The sequence below is a fragment of the Anoplolepis gracilipes genome, chromosome 10, assembly GCF_047496725.1.
Source record: "Anoplolepis gracilipes chromosome 10, ASM4749672v1, whole genome shotgun sequence".
Classification (NCBI taxonomy): domain Eukaryota; kingdom Metazoa; phylum Arthropoda; class Insecta; order Hymenoptera; family Formicidae; genus Anoplolepis; species Anoplolepis gracilipes.
In genome coordinates, this window is record NC_132979.1 from 2,388,683 (window position 1) to 2,413,496 (window position 24,814).

Consider the following 24,814-nt stretch of genomic DNA (forward strand, 5'->3'; position numbering starts at 1 on the left):
GCATTAATGTAGCTCAGACAAAAAGCTGTTTGTGACGTAAACGTTTTTACATGTGTTGCAATTCTAAACTGGAGTTGTTTGATCCTTCGGATTTCTATTAATGTCATCTCAATTATACCGGTTGACACATGTGATTTATATAACGAATTACGTAAATAAACTTTATCTACATCCTTTATGCATTATCTGATTGTGGTTTGCGGATTGTTTTCGTATTTACGAATACATGCATAAAAACGTATTGTTATAAAACTAAATATTGCAACAAAATTATTTTTATTTATTTATCTTAAATTTTATGAAAGTTATTTTACAATTGTTAATTTGTTTTACATTATTTTAGAAACAATATCTAAAATAATTATAAGAAATAATAACTTTTTAACTAGCGATTACAAATTAATAATAATTGATTAAAATTATTTATCTTTTAAATTATTTCTTAAATTCTGATTATTCGCGAAACAATTTTAAGAAATTTAAATCAATCTCTCAATCAAAATTATAATAATTACTCTACTTGTTAATATAAATAAATACAAACAAAGAATTTAAAAATTATAAAAAAACAATAGGTTTTTTTCTAAAATAATATTACATATTAATTTTTAAAACAAGCATCAGATTTTTTCGACTATTGTTTTAGTATATCTTGGTATAATAATTTGATATTCGTGCAAACAATCGTGTTATTATGGATAATATGCTAATAATCTTGTTTTTGAATAGGCAAGCAAAAGCAATTGAATAGCCATTACGTTTGTGGAAACGAGGCAATTGTTCTGTGTCTTCGTTACGATCATTTTTGCATATCCGTACGAAAAGAACGAGTGCACATTATCTAAAAATTATACTTTATCGCATTTATGCAACCTAGTTTAGCAGAAGAATGTCAAGTATGTCAAGTATACATACTTTGTAAATGCATTTTTTTAGAATAATCGCCGATATTGTTCAATACGTGCAATACATGAAATATTTCAGAATACGAAAATTGTATCAACGGAAAATAATTTTTTTAACACGACAGTAAATGTATTGTGATCTGATTTAGACTTACAGATTCCTTTCTAGTAGTAACAAAAATTATATTATTAAGACAAAAATATATATATAATAATTTGTCACTGTAAGTTATACAATATGGAAGAGAGTGTTTGAAAGAAATATGTAAAATTAAATTGAATTTTATGGTTGAGTTTTTTTTAATTTTTTTGTAATGAATAAAATCACTCATGCAGTTACTAATTTTCTTAACATTTATATTGTTAAAATGACAGCTGCTTAGAATGTGAAATAAATACAACGGAGGAATTAATGCAGAATGGGACGACAATTTGATTTAACTTTACATACTTCTTCTAAGTAGGATTATATATCATTTTTATGCCAGAAACTCTTTTTTTTGTGATATCCATTCATTTTTTTTTCGTAATTATTGTTTCACAATTATTATCTAATCAATTTTTCCACATACCTTATTTATATGACGATTTTACTCCAGATATATTTATCAATTTATTTATTATTAATTTGTATAATACTAAATATATGTGTGTGACATAATCTACAAATATTTTCCAACATTATCTTAATATTACTATTTACACTATACATGTAATAAAAATAGCCTAGTATGAAATATAACTAATTTCAAGCATCGAAAAAATTACATTAAAAATTACGGAAGAGTCGTTATCATTATATTAGCAGATATTTCACAAGTATCCTGAGAATATTGAATGCCTATGAGAACATGAATTATGTCATGAAATTATACCAATCAATACAAATAGAGTATTATGATAGAGAATTACATTATATAACATCTCATCGTTCCATTATTTTCCAAGCAAGATAATATCAAGAAAAAGATATAAATGCTACGCGACGCCCTTAATATGCTTCATGTATTATATAATATTGTTTGAATAATCTTCCACAGACATAAAAATGACATATTACATGATTTATTTCTAAATTCATAATAAAAATCATTTCAACATCGTAAAGAGTGTCACAATATTTTATGTATGAGAATATTTTAAATGTAAAATTTATTACATTTAAAATATTTAAATATGTGTGAGAATAGTTTAAATGTAAAATTTATTACATTTATTTACAATTAAAAATTACCTTGTAAAATTGTCCAAATAGCGACACAATTTTCTTTAAGTAATAGTTATTTGTCAAAATGATATCTAAACTGAACGGGCGAACATTTATGTTCCTGTTATAGAACATAATTATTTTCTAATTAATTATATCATTAAATGAAAAATATAGACTAGACCCGATTTGTAATTTAATAAAAAGATTCTTTCAAAAACTCAAGTATACGACTGGCAAATAAAAAAGAAGAATAATAAGGAAATTATGTAAAAAAGAAAATTTAATTTCCATAATTTATTTTTATAGAAATAGACTAATGTATTAAAAAAATTGATTTATAATTAAACTATTCTAACTATATTTTATTTAATCAAATATTCTTTTTTTTCTTATTGCAACAAGTACGTAATCCACGATATTTTAATACTGATATTGTGACGCAATGATATAATAAGCAAAACTATAATTAAATTTTAACGGATATTCCATTTATTCAACACATGCTCTCGGAACATTCGTGTAATTTCCGTGTAATACAACGACGACTTTTGCAGTTTTCCTCGAAACTCGCTATTAACTCATGACGCTCCGGAATATCCTTCTTTGGGAAATCCTGAGATCTCTCGCAGATATTTAGGCCACTTTATTTTTTTTTTATTTGCATAATATAATTAATATTGTATAAATAAATATTTTGTGTGATAAATTTTATATTTGAAACATAATTTTTTATTATAACTTTAGAAATAAATTATTTTATAAATAAAAATCTTCTCTTTACAAAGCCTACGGTGTCATGACGTCCACGATTCAGACAGGAAGTACGATATGGTGGGGTGTATGTTGCGGCATCTTAAAAGGCTTATGTATCGTACGAAAGAGTCAGTTTTCGATTAATCCTTGCAATTGCTAGTTTAAGAAATCTTCTCTTGTTCAGGTTTGACACGATTGACATCGATCGGTTTATAAATATTGAAAATCATAATATTATACAATCATTAAATTCTGAAGAACGTCCTTCCATCAACATCATAAATACGTACGTCAAATTTTATTAGTTTTCGAAATACTCATAGTTTCACATATTTCACAGTTATTTACGTAACAAAATACCGACTTTTAGTTACATTACTAGTTATAATAATTTTCTAATAATTATATAAATGTCACCTTTTTTACTTTTCTTCTTGAGAATGACATTAAGACATTTGCATTTTATTTTATTATGTAACACATATCTAAAATATATGTTAAATATATGTTAAATTCCCATCTTAAAAAATAAATTTGCTAAATTAATGAATATTTATTGATATTGGGATATCTTTATATATATATTAATACTTTTTAAATTGTTGTTTTTATCTAGAGGCGCATTTTTATTAACGTTATTAGCGTATATGTTAAATATATGTTAAATTCCCATCTTAAAAAATAAATTTGCTAAATTATTGAATATTTATTGATATTGGGATATCTTTATGTATATATTAATACTTGTTAAATGGTTATTTTTATCTAGAAGCGCATTTTTATTAATCTATCGAAATTACGAAATCACTTTCAACTGAAAAATGAAAAGATTTAATCTAATAATATTACATTCTCTAATTAGGTGCTTGCAACATGATCTCCAGCCGTGTTTTTGTAAATCCTCTGTTAATTGCTTTAGTCATTACTTTAAATGCATTTCTGATCGAAGGTGTGCAGCCTGAACTTAAATTAGTAAATGTGGTAAGTATAATTATATATTGCCATTAATGTTATTATAATTTAATAAAACAATTAAGTATTTTATATAATGATAATAGAAGCCAAATTATTTTCTAAATTCTTTCTGTCTTTCTGTAGTGATTTAATTAGTCTCTAATTATTTTTATTTATTAATTTTTACAGGTATTCAGACACGGCGATAGAACACCTGACAATAATGGTCGCGAAATGTTTCCGAAGGATCCATATATAAATTATTCCTTTTATCCAACAGGTCTTGGACAGTTGACTGCAGTAAGTAACGTAAAATTAAAAAATCAAATAAAACGAGTCCTATAAAAAATATGAATTAAAATATGAGTTAGTAAAAGATAATTTGATTGGGAGATTTTAAGACTTTTTGTGCGAAATAAATAAAGCTTGTGAAGCTAATACTCACTCTTTTAAAAATTGAAAAATTCCTATCAATCTTTTCTAAATTGGAATATTTTAAAAATTAATTAAAAACGTTCTAACAAAATTTGACAAATAATTAATAGAAGATATGTAAACTTTCTTTGCGCAGGAGGGCAAGAGACGCGAATATAAGTTGGGGCGAGTCTTACGCTTTAGATATAATAATTTCCTGGGCAGTCTGTACAAGCCAAAACTCGTCGTAGCTCGCAGCTCAGATTTCGAGAGGACAAAAGTGTCTCTGCAACTTGTTCTTGCTGGCTTGTTTCCACCGACAGGTGTTCAACGATGGAATTCTCGTGTAAATTGGCAACCAATTCCAACAACGTACACGCCACGTGTCGATGACAACCTCATCCTGAGCGACGAATGTCCACAGTAAATTTGACAAACAGCAAATATATAAAAAAAAAAACAGCAAATTAGAAATAATTATTCTTTCAATTCTTACTACAAAGAATGTACATGATATTAAAAAAATATAATATAATTCTTATGAGACAGAGTTTCAAAATTTCTCGTGCAATAAATATTAAATAAAGCTTATGATTATTCCTCTTTTAAATAAGAAAAAGATTTTAATAAATATTGAGAATGGGAAGATGGATACATTCTCACGTACTTTCGCTCCAAGATTTATGCAAAAGGCAAGAAATTCATATTTGATTTGTTTTCAGATACCTGAATGAGTACGATCGAGTATTGAGCTTGCCTGAAGTGCAAGCAAAGATATATCAATTCAGAGATTTAATGAGCAATTTGACAAAACTAACTGGCAAAAAAATAGAGACGCTTTTCGATTTATATTTTCTTTATCAAACTTTCGTAGCGGAATCCTCATTAGGATTACCGCTTCTCGAATGGGCGTATAACTATTTCCCTTACGGTCCATTATTCGATGCAATGGTAGCCATGTACGATATTACCAATTTCACTCCTTTATTAAAGAGATTGTTTGCTGGTAAGTTACTGTTTTTTTACTTTTAGCATTTAGTAATTATATGAACAATACATTTATTAATATATTAAATATTAAGATATTAGCACATAACTATTAATGTAAAAAGCAAAATCTTGTTTTTTTGAATTAAATTATATTTATATTATATTATAAATTATATTTTGATTTAGAAATAAAAAATATTATTATTTAATTTGAAATTTTTAAAAACAAAGTTTTAGTTTGATAATAGGTGAAAAATTTAGTTATGCATATATATATTTTCCAAATTTTTTTTATTATAAAATCCTTATTTTTATTAACAATAATATGCTTATTTTGTTTCAGGTCCGCTCATCCGCGCCATGACGGATAATATGATAGCCGCGCAAAATGCAAATTCGCCAGACACAAAGATTTATTTATACGGTGGTCACGAGACCAATATTGCGAGCTTGTTAGAAGCTTTTGGCGTGTACGAGCCGCATGTACCCGAGTATTCCAGCGCAATTATTATGGAATTGCAAGAGATCGACGAAGAGTATTATGTCAAGGTAAGTGTGTTCTAGAAATAGTTGCATTATTCAATAATGAGGAAATTGATGCAAATTTAATTATTTGTATCGCGCGATGAATTCTCGTAGCTGCTGTATTATCAAGGCATTCCACCGACCATCAAGGAACTGACAATCCCAGGTTGCGATGTGCTCTGTCCTTTCGAAAAGTACTTGGATTTAATTGAAGATCTAATTCCGTCCGACAACGAGATGATTTGCGACAAAAGACAGACAGTGGATTTCGCTAACGTAGAATATCCTGCTGGTTTGCAGACAGTCATGTATAACTTAATTAAGTCATCATCAGCAGTAGATAGAAACGCATAAACAATAAATCATACATTATATTAACATGAGACGCGAGATAAAAGTATCATAAACATGAAAGATTAATTAAATTAGTTGCATTTCCTTTATTACGATTAAGTTGTTTTTTACCAAGCATTTTTTCATATTTATTTATTTAATTATCATATTAAACATTTATTATAATTCATGTATACAAATTCGACTATTATTAAGTTATATTTAAATGATCTAGTAAAGAGGTGAATTAAAAGAAACTCTTAGGAATTTGATTTTTTAAATCTATATTAAAAATTTATTTTCGTCCTTTTTTGTGTATGTGTGTATATATGTGTGTGAATATATATTAGTATATGTGTTCATTTTGTTTACATAAAAAAGTCAAGTATTATATTTATTAAAAACCAAATATATACAAATATACATTTTAAAAAATTACAATTTGTTGCTTATATGAAACTTACACAATTATTTATATAAAAAATATTAATTCTAGACTAACATATAATAATTCAATAATAATTCTTCAATAACTGTTAGAAATGTTTCTCTTTTTCTTGCATTAGCAAATTGAGTCTTTTTTGCAAGTTAATAATGATTCTAATTGTTATATAACAATAAAGACAAATATATAAAATTTAAAATTCAAATGTTGAATATAATTTAACAATTAATATTTAGATAGAATCTATATCTCGATAAATTTGTATTTAAATAAAAGTATATATATATATATATATATATATATATATATATAAACGAATTACAAAACATAAAAAACTCTTTCAGATTTATATTTGTATACTTATATTCGTATATTTATATTCGCATATTCAATAACACTAGAATCTGTCGTAAACCGAGCCTATATAAATCAGAATCTGGTATCACAAGGTTGTAATCAAATAGCAGACGTGTTTGAACCAACTGTTCAATATTTTATCAAACCAATCAATTCATTAGTTTATAAGCTTTGGTGAATTTTCGTGAAACAAAGGTAACTATTAGATAAACTATTTCCTATCACAGTAAAAGACCCTTAAAAAGTGAAAAACCTTTAAAGGGTTTTATAAAGGAGGTCACCTTAAGTAAGTTTAGGTTTCGTTGAAAATTCTATTTAATTTATATTATATTTACATATATACATGTATATGAATATGGAACGTTTCAACTTACTAATCAAATGAAGCCTTTTATCTGTTACACAACAAATTAAAAAAACGTTTTAAGCTTTTTACCCCTCTCCAGTTAAATGACGCGTTTTATCTTTTACAAAATATTAAAAAAATAATTTAAGCTCTTTACCCTAACTTGTTTCTTATCTTTATCTTGCATTAATTTTATGGTTTACGTAAGCATGCTATCTCCTGTACGTTTATTTTGTACAAAGGAATATAATTTTTATGTACATTTTTACAGCTGTTTATATGAAACAGTTTTTATCAGTTTTATCGCTATCAGGATATTTATCATTCTCAAATGAGAATTAACTATAAGTCTAATGGCATTACATTTTCAGATTAAGTATCAGCAACATGATGTCGTTCTCCACTCTCAATTATTTGTCGATTGTATCCCTAATTATCATCAGTCTACACACCATTCTGAGCGAAAGTATACAGCCTGAGTTGAAATTAGTTAATGTGGTAAGATTGCGGCTTATTTTTTTTTAAATTTAAGACAAATTAAAATATTTAGCGTTTTATATAAAATTGAAATTCTAAATTTTCTTTTTTCCGAATTATTTAAATTTACGATCGCAAATAATTATTTTTATTCAACTTTTACGTAGGTATTTAGACATGGCGATCGAACACCTGATAATAACGGATATGAAATGTTTCCGACTGATCCATATTTAAATTATACGTTCTTTCCGACAGGCCTTGCTCACTTAACCATTGTAAGTAATGTAATTTTATTTTATTTTATATATTTTGACATTTCCCAAATAAAGACATAGAGTGAAAGGAATTAATGGAAATATTATAAGTCAATATCTGTAAAAGTATAATAATAAATATTCTCATTTCGAAAATCGTGAATCAAAATTTTCAAAATTTTTTTAAGAGAAAGTGTAAAGCTAGCATATGCTTTTCCGTTTTTAAAAAATAAAACTCTTTGTCAAATAAATTCTATCTATTCTTTCCAATGCAGAATATGTTAATTTAAGATTAAATAATACGATTTGATAGTAATATAATTTAAAATTAATTATTCCATTTTCATATTCTACATAACTATTTACGCAATTTCTATAGCAAGGCAAGAAACGTGAATATGAATTGGGACAAACCTTGCACAGCAGATATAGAGACTTTCTGGGTGATCTGTATCTGCCAAAACTCGTCGTAGGACACAGTTCAGATTATGATAGAACAAAGATGTCCCTACAACTCGTTCTTGCTGCTTTATTTCCGCCTACGGATAGTCGGCAACGATGGAATGTTAATTTAAACTGGCAACCAATTCCAATGACATACGTGCCACGTGTCGACGACAATTTTTTTTTGAGTGATGAATGTCCACAGTAAGTTGACTAATGTTCAGACATAAATCAAACAAACGTCACAAACTTATTGAATTATAGAAAATTATTGTTTAAATATCTATTTATCTATATCTAATCAATCCTTTGACATTTCCGAAAAAAATAAATATATATAGATAAAATATACAAGAAAATTAATGTGTAGAAAATTGATAAAAGAAAAATATTCTAAAAAAATCAAGATATTAGATACAAAGATAAAGAAATATTTTTTTAATCTCAAAGAGTTATAAAAGGTGATGAGATTTATACCTAAGATCTGTTTCAGATTTCTCGAAGAATACAATCGTATACTGAATTTGCCCGAAATAAAAAAGGAGCTGTCCAAATTTAAAAACGTAATGAACAATTTGACAGAGTTAACCGGTAAGAAAATCGAGAAGCCGTTGGATTTGTATTATTTGTATCATACTTTTGTATCGGAGTCGTCCCTGAATCTAACTCTTCCCAAATGGGCGCATGATTACTTCCCTGATGGTCCACTGCTCGATGGAATTGTGCTTGCATATAATATTGCCAATTTTACTCCTTTAATAAGAAGACTCTACGCTGGTAAGATACATCTAGAAAATTTGATCTGAATTTCTTCTCACATTTGTATTTATAGATCTTTCTCGCGCGATATATATTTGTGAGAGAATTTTTTTCTGCTTCAGGCCCGATGATTCGTGCAATGTTAGACAATATGATAGTCGAACAAAATTTGAACTCATCAGATACAAAGATTTATTTGTACAGTGGTCACGAGAGTAACATCGCGACAATGTTGCACGCATTTAACTTGTACAAACCTCATGTACCTGCATACTCTAGCGCGATTATTTTAGAATTATTGGAACAAGACAAGCAGTATTACGTGAAGGTGAGCATGATATCAAAATAATATTTCTTTGCCTCTAATTAATTACGCACGGATAATAATTTAATCTATAATTTTTCAAGATACAGAATATCTTGGAATTGATAATAAATGTGTCGTATCTTTTGTGATGTAAACTTACATCAATATTAAAACCGATCGACAAACTGAATGCTGTACTGTGTATAATATGTTGCTTTTTTCCTGCTACATTATTTATATAAGAGATGAACTTATTGTCAGCGGCATTATTGTTGTTATTAATAATAACTTTAAAGCCAAAGAAAAAATGGATTCATGAAATCAAAGTTCATGGGGAAGAATTTGGAGAGTTTTTCATTATTTATTCCAAATATTTGTCATTTTTCTAAATATTTACATCATTTATTCCAATTACATCTGTGTGTGTGTGTGTGTGTCTGTCTCCAAAACTTATCTTTTTCTATTTATATCTTTGTAATCGCTACTGTTTGTCTGCCACAAATAGGGATGTATTAATTTTTCTATGTCAAACAACGTGTTAGTAAGTAAACTTGTTCACATAAAGTTCAAGATCACTAATGTAACGATCACGTATTCGTATTTGTATTCTACTTCTATGTGTTACTTTCGCTATTATTTTGTAAAAATAGCCAAACAAGTCAAACGCGCGCTATAAAGCGGAATTTTATGGCTTATAGCGTATTATATTTTTCTTTCAATCTGCGGGCTTGCATACAATTATATACTGCACAAAAATTAGCTACATATTTACAGTCTAGTTTTATAGCGCCCGATCTGTGTTGACCTTTAAAGTAAACATTATTTCTCTTATTGTTTTTAATTGTAATTTTTAAACTATTATTAGTCTTTGTTTTCCGTGAAATTTTTACTCAAATTTTCAACGAAAATATTGTTTAAGCAATCAAAACGAGATAATGATGTCAATGATTAAATTAATTCGTTAGTGTGTGGAGATATGTCAATTGTTCATGCCGCGTTTGTTTTCGTAATTATTATGTTATAATTTTATTAATATGCTTTTATATTATCTAGCTTTTATATTATCGAGGCATTCCGCCGATCATGGACGAGCTTCAGATTCCAGGCTGTGAATTACTCTGCCCTTTCGACAAGTTCTTAGATTTAATTCAAGATTTGATTCCGTCCGACGAAGAAATGGTTTGCGATAAGAGGCAAACTGAAGATTACGCTAACACGGAATATCCTGTCACGTTGCAAAAAATGATGTATGATTTAATAAAGAATAATCACTTTAATGTAGAAACAAAGCAGCAATAACGCATAGCACTAATTGTAAAAATGTGTTATATATATATATATATATATATATATATATATATATACATCCATAAAGTATTTTAAATATCCATAATTGTATTTAAAAACAATTTAATAAAAAAATGATACTTTGCTATGTTTGTGACAGAATATACGTAATATACATAATATATACATAAATACCTAATATATATAAATAAACTATTTATATATACAGTTAATAGTACTTCATATCAACCAAGAAGATACTGTAAATGTTATTTCTTGCGAAAAAAATTATCTTTTATTTATTTATTTAACTGTTATTATTATACGTTCAAATATGTAATATATCAGTAAATCATTAATTTATAATTGGCATTGTAATGTTAACCGATTCAAAAATAATTTAATGAAAAAGTTTGTTTTGTTAATTATGATTTTAATATATTTAATATATTTTATTTATTTAATATAATGCAGATTAAGATTAATTTCCTTATCTTGTACAAAACATCGTTAATCTTTCTTCTAATTTTGCTCAATTTTACTAATCTTTCTTTATATTAAAGAGAGTACAATGTGTTATAAAGAATAAAAATAATTTAATAACAATAATTGATATATCGCACTTTTATTTCTTTCATTTATTTTTCAAGTTTTATTTACGCGTACAAAAATATATATAGTAATTTCTATTTAATTTATATAATACTAATACTAAATTTTATCAATTTTTATTTAATTTTTCAACAAAGAGTTTGAGCAGTTCTTCTCTCGTTATATTGTCCCACAAGCAAGTCGTCTCCTCATTTGAAGGTATTATTCCATTAACAAGCTCCAAATAAGTTTTCAAAGGACATATTTCTTCGCAGTCTGTCAGCTTGAGAATCATCAATTTTTCCGTTGAACCAGTCCATAAAATAATCTTTGAACAAGGAAAAAGCAGACGTTTAGAGAGTAATATATAAATATATTTATAATTATATAATATTTTTCAATTTAAAATATAATTTAATTTTCAGTTGAACAATTTAATCATTTTAATTGCGGATTAATTACCCTGATGTAAAAATTGCCTTCCTTATCTCGCAACTTCTCGAATATAAACGTTGATCCGTAACCTGGTAATCTCGGTTCGCTGATATTATGTGCTCTGGCGAATGCCGCGAGATTTACTTCGTGGCCACTGTACACGTACATTTTACGCGCATCTTCGCTTTTAGCATTCATATTATCGGTGAACTTTTTAACCAACATACCGCCGTTTAATCTTTTTAACTGAGTCGTATACGAACGGATGTCGTATTCTAGCACAATTATATCTTGCATCTTCCGATACACTTCATCAGTGCACCATTCTGGTAAAGTTAAATTCATATTTTTCTAAAAATATAGGAAACTATATCACATCATCAAACATTTACAAAAATTAAAAATTTGTAATAATTAAATATACATATATTAAATTAATGCTTGAATAATTATAAATAATTTTTGATAATACAAAAAGAAATGCAGAGAGAAAGAGAAACAAAATTTTAAATTTTCCACGAAAGGATAAATTAATGTATGCTTGACCCGATATGTAAAATATTTTTTGTCTAAAACAATATAATTTATCTAAAAAAGTTGGCCTACTTGGGCTGTTAGTAAATTGTAAACTTCATAAACGGGCAATGGTTCCTCAATGACTAATCCCGTTTTCTCACTTAAATATTTGTAAAAATCCTTGTAAACTGCAATTTTCTCGCGGACTTCCTTCATTTTTTTTACTTCTGTTAAAGCTGCCTTGTATCTAAAAAAATTATTATAATGAAGAAAATCAACAGATTCTTTAATATTACGTACATTTGTAAATTAAAATATAATTATAAAATAAAATATAAACTTTTAAAGGAAATATATTTCCGAATATTAAGATATTGTTATAGAAAAAGATTTTTAACACGTGTAATTATAAAGAAAATAATAATACAAGAAACTATTAAGGAATTTAAAGAAATGCTATTAATACAAAAATTTGTGATAAAAGTTTGATACTAACATTGGACAACTTTCAGACTTTAATACAATGTCCACTCTTTCAGGTATGTAATGCGTAGGAATGGCGAGCCACGGTAAATCCAAATTCCACATTTGTATCACATTTGGAGGATACAATCCTGCTAACATCAATTGGAGAGACATTTTTGTGCGATCGGTATCTGAACTGATAGCATAGATATCACGCGGGTGATAGATCGATCCTAAAAAATGATTGTAACGCTGTCTCAACATAGTACCGATTCGATATTCTGTCATCTTTCCTTGCTAAAAAATTCCAAAGTAAACATATTTATTTTTTTTATAATTTATCGATAGTCTATCATATTTTTACAATCACTTATTAATGATATCTGTGATTAGAGTCTCAAGAACATAGAGAAGTAAAAAGGAGTATCTTATATTGTACCAAGTATTTATAAAATTATATTAAAACTAAAAATATTAATTCATGAGATAATTATAAATAGGAGAAATTTTTATTTTTATTATAATAATTTTTTATTTCTTGCTTACAGGTCAAAATTTTAATTCGCGTTTATATATTGTGTAGATACATAATTTTCTATAATTTTTAATTTAGTACGTGCGATAGAGATAAAAAGAGAAATACTTAATAAATTAATATTTGATGTGGAATATTAATTATATAAATTGAGTAATTTAATTAATCAAAAACACACTGAAAATGTGTATAAGTAATACATATATGCGCAAACAAACTTGTCCTCCAAATAAATAAAGATAAAAGATTTTAAATACAAAATTTATAATATACTAAAGTTAATTAAAACATAAAAACTAGTGTATATAGATGGCATAATAATATTGTGAAAAATAGAGAAGTTTCTTTTTTTTAAATTAATACTATATTTTTAAATGTTAATAAATGTAATATTAATGTCTACTTACATTGGTTAATTGACCGACACCCCATGGTTCATAAACTGATTCATTTTGATATGGATCTTTGGGATACATTTCTTTAAATAACGGCGTTCGTTCTCCATGTCTCATCATCTGACATATATATTTGATATATACGTTACATTACGTTATTATCATTTATATAATATATGTAAAAAAATAGTATATTTTATATTAAATATTTAAATGAAAAACAGAAAAAACTGTTTTTAACTAATAAATATAATACAGAAACTTTTCATTATGTTATATTATTATATTATTAGTATATTATTATATCATTATATTATTATATTTTATTATTTTTTCATTATTACTTTTTTATTCTCGATTTTAATTTAATTTACTTGCATTAAAATTTTATATATTTTGTACGTTATTTTATATATGTATATATATGTATAATTATTTACATTTACTTACCACTTGAACCATTTCCAAATTATACACGGGTTGTCCTAAGGACACAAATAAGTTTAACAATAGCACAACCGTCTGCAGAAGCACGCGATACATGTTTCTACAATAAAATAAATCTCCAAATACGTGATATGAATTAGGAAAAGTAAGAGAGCGTTTAGAGATCCGCTGGGGATTGAAAGTTGATACGCTACGTAAGACTGACGCTGAATAACAACATGTAACATTCGAGATTACATTAAATCACATCCTCTCGTTATCTTTCTCTTTTACCCGTCATTCTCAGAAATTCATAATTAAGAGCTTGATGAAACCTCCCAATGGAAATTCCGTAAAAAAATACTGCGATATGTATATATTATAAAGATATATTTTCTATGATAACAATAAACACTAAGATTGTTGTCTAATAAAAAATTATAATATCAAACATGTATTTATCTGCGCAAAACCATAACAAGGACAACTACTAGACGCTCGGCAAACAGAAAGGACTCAAAATAGACGCGAGAAAATTATATCAGAAATAATAATATTAGAAATTAAAAACAGATTGATCAGTTGAACTTACAACGCCTTTGCAAATTATTTGATGATTACAAGTTTAAATTATTATATTTTATTTTCGATTTTTCTTTATTGATAAAACAGATTATATGGAATCTATATACAAAGTTTAATTTATATTTACATTAAAAATATCAGGCCAATGGTTGATAAAAATATTACGAGACACTTACTCTTTTATCACAGAGGCAGATATCTGTACATGGTGGCTGTGATGACGCGAACGTTTTATATTTTCAATTTTCAACAATCAGGATGTTACATTATATATCTGAATGTTATAACGTTAAACTAATATCTGATTAATATATTAATTATTTTTTTTTGTTTTGTTGCAGTTAAAATCATGCAAAGGAGATTGGCTTATGCCTTTTATGATAAGATATATTAAAGTCAGAGCGATTTGACTCAATACTCTAAACTCTAACTAATACAAATTTCTTAATAAGCATTATTTATCTAATGATTTAATATTGTTTTATTTAAATCTTTCGTTTCTTTTATTCAAGAAAGAGTTATTCAGATGAACATGTTGCTGTTATATAATAATACAATATAGTTATATAGTATATTGTTTTGCAACTTGTACAGTATGTATTTTAAGAGTTGGCAAATGTCAGTGAAATATTAAATAGAGCTACTGTTTAGATTTTAATTAAATGACATGTGATGATTCCAAGTTCTTAAAAGAATTTATACAAAAAATAACCATTATTATATAATTATCGATAAATGCTGTTCTCGAAACTTTTTCGCATTAGGCTATTTGCATAATTCGATATGACATACGAAATCATGCATGTACACTTCGTCACATTTACGTACTTTGGTCGCAAATCGTATTGTGTTCTTTTTCCATTTTGCAATATTGCGCAATCGTGATGGACAATATATCATAGCAAAGAAATAATAACAACGTCAAACGATGACGGAACAGAACATAATCCCGCGTCATTATCGGGTTTGTGAAAAATCTGTATTTTACAGTCACTCTTACATAGATGTTAACACATCCGTATCGGGAAGCGCACTGATCAAATTCTCTTAATCGTTGTTTAGTCTAATTCGGACTTACGTGCTGACGTCCCGCGGAGCATAGATTTTCGCAGGAGTTACATAAAAAGGAATTTGCATAAAAGGAAATGTCAATGATACTGAGCGTCGCCTGTTTTTATTTCTGTTATTATTTTCTTTTTTTATCCAAGATAAAATTACAAATAAATAATCGTATTATTAGCTTCTTCTAAAAAAAAAAGAAAATGTTTGGAACCAACATCACGCGGTGTTCCCAAGCGGTCACCCATCCAAGTACTAACCGCGCCCAACGTTGCTTGACTTCAGTGATCAGACGAGAACTGGTACATTCAACGTGGTATGAATGTTGGTTGAAAAATTGAATCAAGTTATTAGTAATAATTAATTTTAAAAGTATATATAAATATGTGTGTGTGTGTGTTTATTTTAATTCAAATATTTATTAAATATATATTTAATGAAATAAATAATTAAATCTCTTTAATAATTGTTACATATATTTGTACATCTCAATTAAATCTTCTCAATGTTTTATTCTTGATCGGTTTTTCATCTGTATATATATTTATATATAATATATATATACTCAGGTATATTATATTATTTTAATCCAGTTACATGTGGAACGCAAGTGTCACGTTTCGCGCCATATTGGATGCCGCGTCAATAAAAGGAGCGTTTACATTGCAGCAATAGAAGCTATTGTAGATGCGGCTTAAATGATATTGCAATGTAAACGCTCCTTTTTTTGACGCGGTATCCAATATGGCGCGATACGTGACACTTGCGTTCCATCTGCGACCGGATTATAGTTGTACAGTTCATATTTTATTATTATCGATTTTGATATTTCGGCAAATGCGTGGACTATCCGGTATTCTCGGATGAACATTGGGATTTTTAGTTAAGAAAAATTTGAGTATCTATAGTTTGAATATCGAATCGCTTCCTAGTGATTAACACGAGTAAAACCACGTTGGCTCTAACCTCTTCAAATGAGCTACATTTTTGTACACGTTCATATAAAAGCGATAGAATACATATATATTTAATAACTCTGTGAATGCTCAGTCAATGCTATTAAGTGACAGAAAAGAGATACATATATTAAATCTAATTTTATATACATCAAGAAAGTTTTGTTTAATATCGCATCTTGTTTTTGAATACCGCATTGATTCTAACCTAATTAAACGTATCTTTACATTTTGAAATGACTCTTGTTCTCTTTATAAAAGTGTAAACGCGATAAATGAGTGCTCCTGAAGAATCGTTGAATGATCAGGATCCTGATTATGTTTCCGCAATTTCCGACGAGCAAGTTCAACAGAAAATTCATGAGGAGAATGGTAAGTATATCGATTCTTCACCACTCAATAATAGAATTAATAAATATAATTAAATAACAAATTTAACTTTTATTAAATTCATTAATGAAATTATGAAATGTTTATATTATATGTGTTTATATTATATATTTATGTATATATATATTACATTTATATTTTATAATATATGTGTTATAATAATTATATTTAATACATTATATATATCTTTTTTCTTTATTAGCAAGAAATACTACTGCAAAAAAAATAACTGCGATAGTGGAGAAGGAGTTTGCACGAGAAATCGATTTGAAGGAGAAGGAAATTTTGCAAATACAAGAGAAATTGCATAAAGCTCTGAAGACTTTTCATTTCTTGCGCTATGTCATAATTACTAATTTTTACAATCGCAAACAATGTCAAATTCCCCAAGCTGCAGAGACAACAAAGCAAACGAGAGTTCATCCTGCGATCAAATCATCATTACTTGGAAAATGTCCTAAGTCTGTTCATTATACTGATCTTGCAGCGCCATCGACATCTACAGATCCTCGATTCTCGTGCAGCGATGAATCTCTTGCATCAAACATACGAATTACGGTGGATAATGCACTTAAAACCGAAGAAAACGCAGATAAACATGATGCTACATCACAAGGTAAAAAAAGGAAATCGTCAGAAGAAGAATCTCGACCTCGCAAGGTGCCCCGTTACGTTCCACCGAAAAGTAATACACCAACGAAGACGAGTCCGTCGCGCGGCAATAGCCACAAAATCCGTAAGCGTATTATTGTCGGTAACATATCCAAGTGGATCCCGTTGGATTGGCGAGAAGATGCGTCTAGTCACAAATGGACGATGTACGTGCGCAGCGACAAAGACGAAGGGGCCAACATCACCACGTTTGTCAGTAAGGTGAGGTTCTTCCTGCACCCTAGTTACCGTCCAAACGACGTCGTTGAAGTCACATCGTATCCATTTCATCTATCCAGACGTGGATGGGGCGAGTTTCCTGTCAGAGTACAGTTACACTTCAAAAATACTCTCGATAAACCCGTAGACATTATTCACTATCTGAAATTAGATCGCACCTACACAGGATTACAAACACTGGGCTCGGAGACTCTAGTCGACATATGGATTCATGCGACAGAGACGCGTAATTTTGAGCAAAATAATAGCAGTGAATCTGTTGAGTCTTCCTCAAATAATGCATCTATTAAAATAGAACCTAGCAATGACAATTTTGAGTTTATTCATAAACAATATTCACCAACGAAATCTATAGAAACTTTGCAGATGGGTACTTCTGAAGAAATTCGAGTGAAGGAAGAAATAATTAATTCAGACGTACACGAACAACCTAATCTATCATTGAATTTAATCAAGCAATTGGAAAACGTCGGAGTAAAAGTTGAATCTAATGATAATGTAAACATATTGAATAACAAGAATAAACCGAAGCTAGATAAAACTATTAATTGCATTAAGCATGATCATAATTATGTAGACAAACAGTATTTCAACTCTAATTATTATACTGAAAGAGAAGGAAATATAACTATAGAACACTTTTTGGAAAGTGACTGCATTCCCGCAATCAATTCATCGACGATTGATGCTAAGGAAGAGAAACTTAATGGTGTGCAAATGGTATTGCATAGATTTAATGATGATTATCAGTCTTCCAATAGTTGCCAGTCTTCAGCAACTTCAAACACAGTAGAAAATGATTCGCAAGTGAACACGGCATTTCAAGAGGAAAACAATCAGAATAATTTCCCATTTCTCGAATTTCTCGATGCAAATAAATCTTTACAAGCGAAAAACAGCAGTACCTCTAAAATTTCGAAAAATATTACGACTAAAGACATACCAAGGATTAATGGCTTTTCAAAATCCGAAGCCTCGAATATCGATCAGTACAACAGGTTGCAGAAAACCACAAATAAACCGAGTCTATTAAATATTAATAATTCGCATTTAAAACCTCTACAAATCTCCATACCGTCACCGAATATATTTGTGAATACGTCAACTAAAAAGCGTACGCTTCTTTTGAAGGACACAAAATCGATTCCAGTGGACGTGACAAATATCATCTCATCGAAATCAAACGAAAACTCGAGAAATCTTGTGGATGGCGACATGAAACTTTCTATCGCGAAAGACGGTAATATTGCGAAATTAAACGTGCGCATTCCTCAGACTGTGAGCATTCTGAAGAAACCACTCAACGCTAAGGTAAACGCGCGAGGACACGAGGACGCTGTCAGCGACAAAAAGAAGCCTGCTGTACTTACGTTGAAAAACTCCAACACTCTTCTGCTGAATGTTAACGAGAATGTGCCGATCTTGAAGATAGCAGACTCGCGCGATCCGCGATATAATTACAGTCTCGTCGAGGCAATGAAGGGCATTTCTTCGACCAAGAAGCAGGAGGCCATGCCATTCGTAAGGTCGGAGGACAAAACGCAGCGAGTAAAAATTACATTGGGTAAAGATAAATACAAGATACAAAGCAAAAGGGAATTGTACGAGGCGACTCTAAGTTCGATCGACGTCGTGAATATCGTCGACACGGAAGCGCTGATACGATTTATCATACACCGATTGCCGCTCATAACGCGGGACGCCCATGATCCCGAGTACAAATCGATACATCCTTACGCGTGTTGCAGCGAGGAGGAGTACTTTGCGTACAACGTTGGGAAGCAACGTGCACTGGAGTGGTATCGCGCCAAGACAATCAGACACTTCCTACGAATGAAGATCCCGCCTGATCAGTTGTGGAGTATCAAGGAGATCATGTTATGGGCGAGATTGCACGGCTATACGCCAAGTCGAAAGGCCTCCGGTATATCGGAAACGGTCACGATGAGTGGTACAAAGAAACTACCCGATACTACAACACCCGCCACAGTCCCGGTCACATGTACAGAATCAATCGCGTTGCAAAAATGGTTATACACCTGCCAAAAGTCTAGTCAATCGATGGATACTGGTATCGAGGACAAGGAAGAACTCGACGTCGACAGTGTTGAAGAGAATTCCTGTAGGATTACGATGGATCGGAGAAAAAACGGCAATAATCGAAACAGCGATTCTTCAACTGGTTCTAAATTGATACCGCTTGAACTTGATGAAAGCTTGTTGCCTTTCCATAATTTCGTGTGCGATACCGCGCGAGATATTGGCATCAAGATCGGACCAGAAGAGATTGTCCCTGGTGTTTTATATAGTGCAGCTAGTCGTGCAATGATGCGGGTAAAGATTATTTCTTATGCAAATTGTGCTCATTTTTTTTAAATTCATAAAGTTATAAAATGAATATTGTCAAAATAATGTCTTTCCAGGTTGTCGAATGTTTTGTAGAGGATCTGACTCGAACATCGTTGGCAAAAGCCTGGGAAAGAACTGACGGAAATGAGTAATTATCTGTTTTTTTATATATCTTGTTAAATGATATTATATGGTACTTATCTGTCTTATACTTTACACATTCTTTTTTTATATTTCGCAGATGTCCTAAGGTTATTACGCTAAACGATGTACGTAATGCTCTCATGAGTCGAGAGGAATTTGACATTTTTACGAACGAAGGTTTGGGTTCTATGCATCAGTCGAGTACAAAGGAATCGTCTAGTTTGTGAGGATATGAATGAGAAAGCAGTCGTCTAGTTATAGATGGGCTATGGAATACAACGAATCAATCGGTGCAGCACTATTATAAAATATAAAATACGTCTGCAGAGGAACTTCTTACACAAAGCGAGGAAACAATTCAAGATATTTAACTCGTCTCAGTCCCAACCAACTGGAATCTTATGATGCTCGACCTCGTGTTGCAGCCATTTCCGGACCGGCTCATAATAGGCTAAAAATGGCTCCACACGATACTCAGAATATCCCGTTATCCTGTATAGCGCATGTCTCCAGTCCGCGTTGCTTCCAAGTTTCATCGTCGACCTGGAAGTGAAGTAAGCTAAGACTGCTTTCTTTATACACATTCAGTTTTTTTCACGTTTTCCACTACGATGAAGTTCTAGAAATATTTTTTTTTTACTACTTTCCTTTTTTTTTTTGAGAAAACAAAAAATAAAATCATTTTATATAAGAATTGATGCTATTCGCCGACCTCAAGAACTTTCCCGCATCCTTCGATCTGTAAATGTCGCATTTATGAAGAGGTAAATCAAACGCCGTGGAACCAACTTTCAAACCCAAGGATGCTTCGCACATTCCTTGGAATAATTGAACTTGCAGGAAATTTCCCAGAAAATATCTATTAATATCAAATCATTTACTGTGTTATTGTGCACGTTTCTTAACAAGTGAGTTCGAACTTACCCAGCATAAGGTATATCGTGAGCAACATGAAATTTTGCTACAGGATCGAAGAATTTCTCGGATCTCGGTGACGGTGGCACGATGCCCATATATCGACGATGCAAAGTCCACCAATACGTGTTGTATCTCGAAGGCTTCGTTCTGCCAGAGAAGACAGACCATCTCCATTTTTCTATTATCAGTCCGCTAAGCAGTTGCGGTATTTTAAGTAGAGCTTGTCTTAGAAGGATAGCCATTTCTAATGAATTTTGCGAACGTGAATTAATCTCGGATGAACTGATGAATGATTCGAGCGTATTGCCTATTAATCCCAGACGCTGCATATGTCGAAAGGAAGTTGCACCATATGAAATAGCATCGCCTATTGACTCGTGGAAAGCACTATTAATTCCATTCTAAACAACAAATAATTAATTTTATACATCGATTATATATATATATATATATATATATATCGATTATATATATATATTTGAGACTCGACAAATTTTTTAATACCTTAAAAAATGATGACTGATTTTGATACGCCATATAATACTGTATATGACCAATTTCGTGATAAATTACATTGAAATCTTCTGGTTTCGTCTCTAAACACGCGTTAATTCTAAAATAAAATATAATTAATTAATTGCGTTAATTTTATAACATTTTTTTATTTATCGTAAAAATACCTGAAGTCATTCTTATTGTACATGTTGACAGCAGTTGCGTGACAGCTGGATCTCCTACCCTGTTCTCTCTTCTCGAAGATAGAGTTTTTCCAAAATTCTGGCGTCAAGGACGGAAATCCAAGAGAAACGTAAAAATCATCTGCCTGCTTTACCATTTTAATGACATTATAATTTTCTTGTATCATCGAATTCGTCAAGTTTGGCATGATCGTGATGTAATTTGGAAATGCTACATCGATCAACGCTTCCCAATTTTGTGACCACAAGTTACCTGTAAGAATAGCGATCGGTTAAGGAAACGATATGTTCTCTCTTTATGGACAAAACTCGCTTCACCTAATAAATGAGCGGGAATTGGCAGGAACACGTCAACAATGTCGGAATACAATCTCGCGAGTCGGAATCTCACGACAGCGTGAAGAAGACGATACAATGGCTCGACTCGTCGATACATTTCTTCGAACATGCTCTCCAAATCTGGAATCTCGAACTCTTCCCTCCAATATTCTCCAATATCAGCGTAGCCTGGCATACAGTAAGCTTTAATTATTATCATTAAAAATAAGATTTTATTGTTTCTGTCGTCCAACCTTTTTATTATTTAAAATTTTAAAATATTGTTTTAAGAACGAGTCAATTTTTCATTGTTTAATTTTTTTACATTATGCTTCGTAAATTGACTACTGCAACTTTAAAGTTAAAACAGAGATCTGCTTCTATTCTCTGCATTGTTCTTGAAAAAAAAAACAAATTTATTATTTATCGCTTTACGTATATTTACTTATTTTCTTAATTTTTTAAAATTATTTAATAAATTAATGTTTTTAATATACATACACATATACATATATTGATTTTTAAAATTTAAATATTACTATATAATATACCATTATTTCGCGCAGCAGTATTTTGAAGATCAACTAATTGTCTAAAAAGTTCCTTTGTATGACTCATACGATTTCTCCAAGCAGTCCAAATCCAACGTAATTCTTTTTCGTTCCTAAATAAATATAAATATTTAGAAAGAGTTACTCGATAAAAATCGTGATAATCTATACAATATATCTATTAATAAATAATTTAAATAATGTATTGAAATACACCTCGAAGTCGTCATTAATTTTGCTATGTCCAGTTCATCGTTATAACATTTTCGTTTAGAGTTTTCAAGTTTGCAAATCTGTGCGGAACCGTATGTGGAGGACAATAATTCATTGATAACAATAATATTTCTGTAATAAACAAACGGTTGAGTTTATAAACCAGAAAAAAGGACGCGAAATAAAAGTACAATCAAATACAGAGATCTAAATTTAACGAAATCTTTATAATATTTTTCAATTTATATTAATAAAAGACCTTTAATGTCAGGATCTTTATCATACCTTGCAATTTCATCGGTATATTTTGGTCCTTTGCACAAAAAGCGCAGCAATTTTTGATTCACAGATACTCCGTTATTTCGAAGATCTATAAGTTTTACGCACCATTTGTTTCTACAATTTAGCTTCAATTGGACAAATTGCATATACACTTCTAATGGTACGATCGAACGATTTTTTAAACTTTGCCACTCGAAATCAGCGGTCGCTCGATTCAGCAATTCAAACTCATTATTAATCCGGTCGAGCATTCCGTATTCAATCTCTTGCGCTGTATATGACAAGTACAAATTATTATCAATTTTTATAAATCTACAAACTAATACGTGTAATTGACTGAATTAAACACTTGTAAATTATTTGAAATATTTATTATTATTAATAATAATTTATAATAATATTAGAAATATTATTATTCATCCCTCCCTCGTAATTATTATTCACTGTTATTACTTGAAATATTTATTTGATATATTCGAAAAAAATCCAAACACTTTTATAAGCGATATATATAACTCGTATCGAGGATGGCGCGATTATAATTGAAATGTAATTTTTATCCAAACACTTATTTTTTAATATCACCGTACTTTTTGAGACAACATTGTTGATACGAAGAACAACGCATACGAGGAAGCAAAGAAAGGATGTATTTCGCGAACCAGTTGTCATATTTTAACAGTACGATAATGTCGCACTATCGGAAAGAATTAATCCTTTCGCGGACGAGTAGAAGCCTTTATCTCCGCGTATTCGAAGAACCAATTGACGTTTTATTCTGTTTCGCATTTGCGCTGTTCTTCGTATTTTCTCTAGGTGACAGAAGAAGATATACTATATTTAATCGAGAAACCTACGCGTTGTTTATTCTACGTCGGCAAATTACTTTTCATTACAATCCCCTCAGTTTCTGGTTTCAATCAACTCATCCTATCGAAAAGAAAACACTCTTATTTATTTTCTTCCGAGAAAATGAGATTTCGAATACATCCTTACGAAAGAGCCGATAATATATATATATATACAACGAAGAAGTTTCACGCACATGAATTGTATATTTAAAAAAATAAGTATATTATAAACATGTAGAATTAGAAAACAAATTATATAATTCTATAAAGTCTATAAATAGCCATAAAATATTTTTTATATATATAATTATATATAATTATATATTAAATATTTATTACGATTTATAGTATTATTATGCGATCGACGTAACCATGCGTCAAGTTTATTTTCTGCGGTCTTACGAAACGTCACATGTACGTCCGGCGTCGAACGGAAGCGGGCTCGCCTAGCTTAGGGGGCGTTCGAAAATTCCATCATTAAAG

At 29.6% G+C, this 24,814-nt stretch overlaps 3 protein-coding genes, 1 non-coding gene and 1 pseudogene across 6 annotated transcripts; 2 read left to right on the top strand and 3 right to left on the bottom strand.

Moving 5' to 3' along the window:
- The first annotated feature begins 2,990 nt into the window (after window positions 1–2,990).
- LOC140670319 (uncharacterized) lies at window positions 2,991–10,807 on the top strand. Its single transcript, XM_072900877.1, has 14 exons — window positions 2,991–3,154; window positions 3,731–3,849; window positions 4,012–4,122; window positions 4,394–4,659; window positions 4,959–5,242; window positions 5,570–5,775; window positions 5,866–6,099; window positions 7,068–7,081; window positions 7,604–7,730; window positions 7,877–7,987; window positions 8,346–8,614; window positions 8,904–9,187; window positions 9,292–9,497; window positions 10,530–10,807. The coding sequence occupies exons 2-14, from the start codon at window positions 3,742–3,744 to the stop codon at window positions 10,773–10,775; spliced, it is 2,466 nt and encodes an 821-aa protein (XP_072756978.1). The 5' UTR covers window positions 2,991–3,154; window positions 3,731–3,741; the 3' UTR covers window positions 10,776–10,807.
- A 576-nt stretch (window positions 10,808–11,383) lies between these two features.
- LOC140670396 (venom acid phosphatase Acph-1-like) lies at window positions 11,384–15,826 on the bottom strand. Of its 2 annotated transcripts, none has more exons than XM_072900954.1 (7): window positions 15,790–15,826; window positions 14,151–14,185; window positions 13,713–13,820; window positions 12,802–13,067; window positions 12,396–12,552; window positions 11,817–12,140; window positions 11,384–11,682 (listed from the first exon to the last, which is right to left on the bottom strand). In XM_072900954.1, the coding sequence occupies exons 1-7, from the start codon at window positions 15,809–15,811 to the stop codon at window positions 11,485–11,487; spliced, it is 1,110 nt and encodes a 369-aa protein (XP_072757055.1). In that variant the 5' UTR covers window positions 15,812–15,826; the 3' UTR covers window positions 11,384–11,484. The 2 variants fall into 2 exon arrangements, with proteins under 2 accessions (XP_072757055.1, XP_072757054.1); XM_072900953.1 differs by lacking the exon at window positions 15,790–15,826 and adding an exon at window positions 15,540–15,739.
- A 155-nt stretch (window positions 15,827–15,981) lies between these two features.
- On the bottom strand, window positions 15,982–16,100 carry LOC140670753 (5S ribosomal RNA). The gene has a single exon (XR_012047610.1). It is a non-coding gene; the product is annotated as a 5S ribosomal RNA (ribosomal RNA).
- Window positions 16,101–16,486: 386 nt separating this feature from the next.
- On the top strand, window positions 16,487–21,194 carry D12 (YEATS domain containing 2 homolog D12). 2 transcript variants are annotated; one of them, XR_012047468.1, is made up of 5 exons: window positions 16,487–17,098; window positions 17,319–20,341; window positions 20,431–20,504; window positions 20,598–21,054; window positions 21,163–21,194. XR_012047468.1 is itself a non-coding variant. In XM_072900522.1 (4 exons), the coding sequence occupies exons 1-4, from the start codon at window positions 17,002–17,004 to the stop codon at window positions 20,725–20,727; spliced, it is 3,324 nt and encodes a 1,107-aa protein (XP_072756623.1). In that variant the 5' UTR covers window positions 16,487–17,001; the 3' UTR covers window positions 20,728–21,194. The 2 variants fall into 2 exon arrangements, 1 of the variants encoding a protein (XP_072756623.1); XM_072900522.1 differs by having other exon boundaries at window positions 20,598–21,194.
- Window positions 20,975–24,195, bottom strand: LOC140670089 (angiotensin-converting enzyme-like; annotated as a pseudogene).
- Window positions 24,196–24,814: the final 619 nt, after the last annotated feature.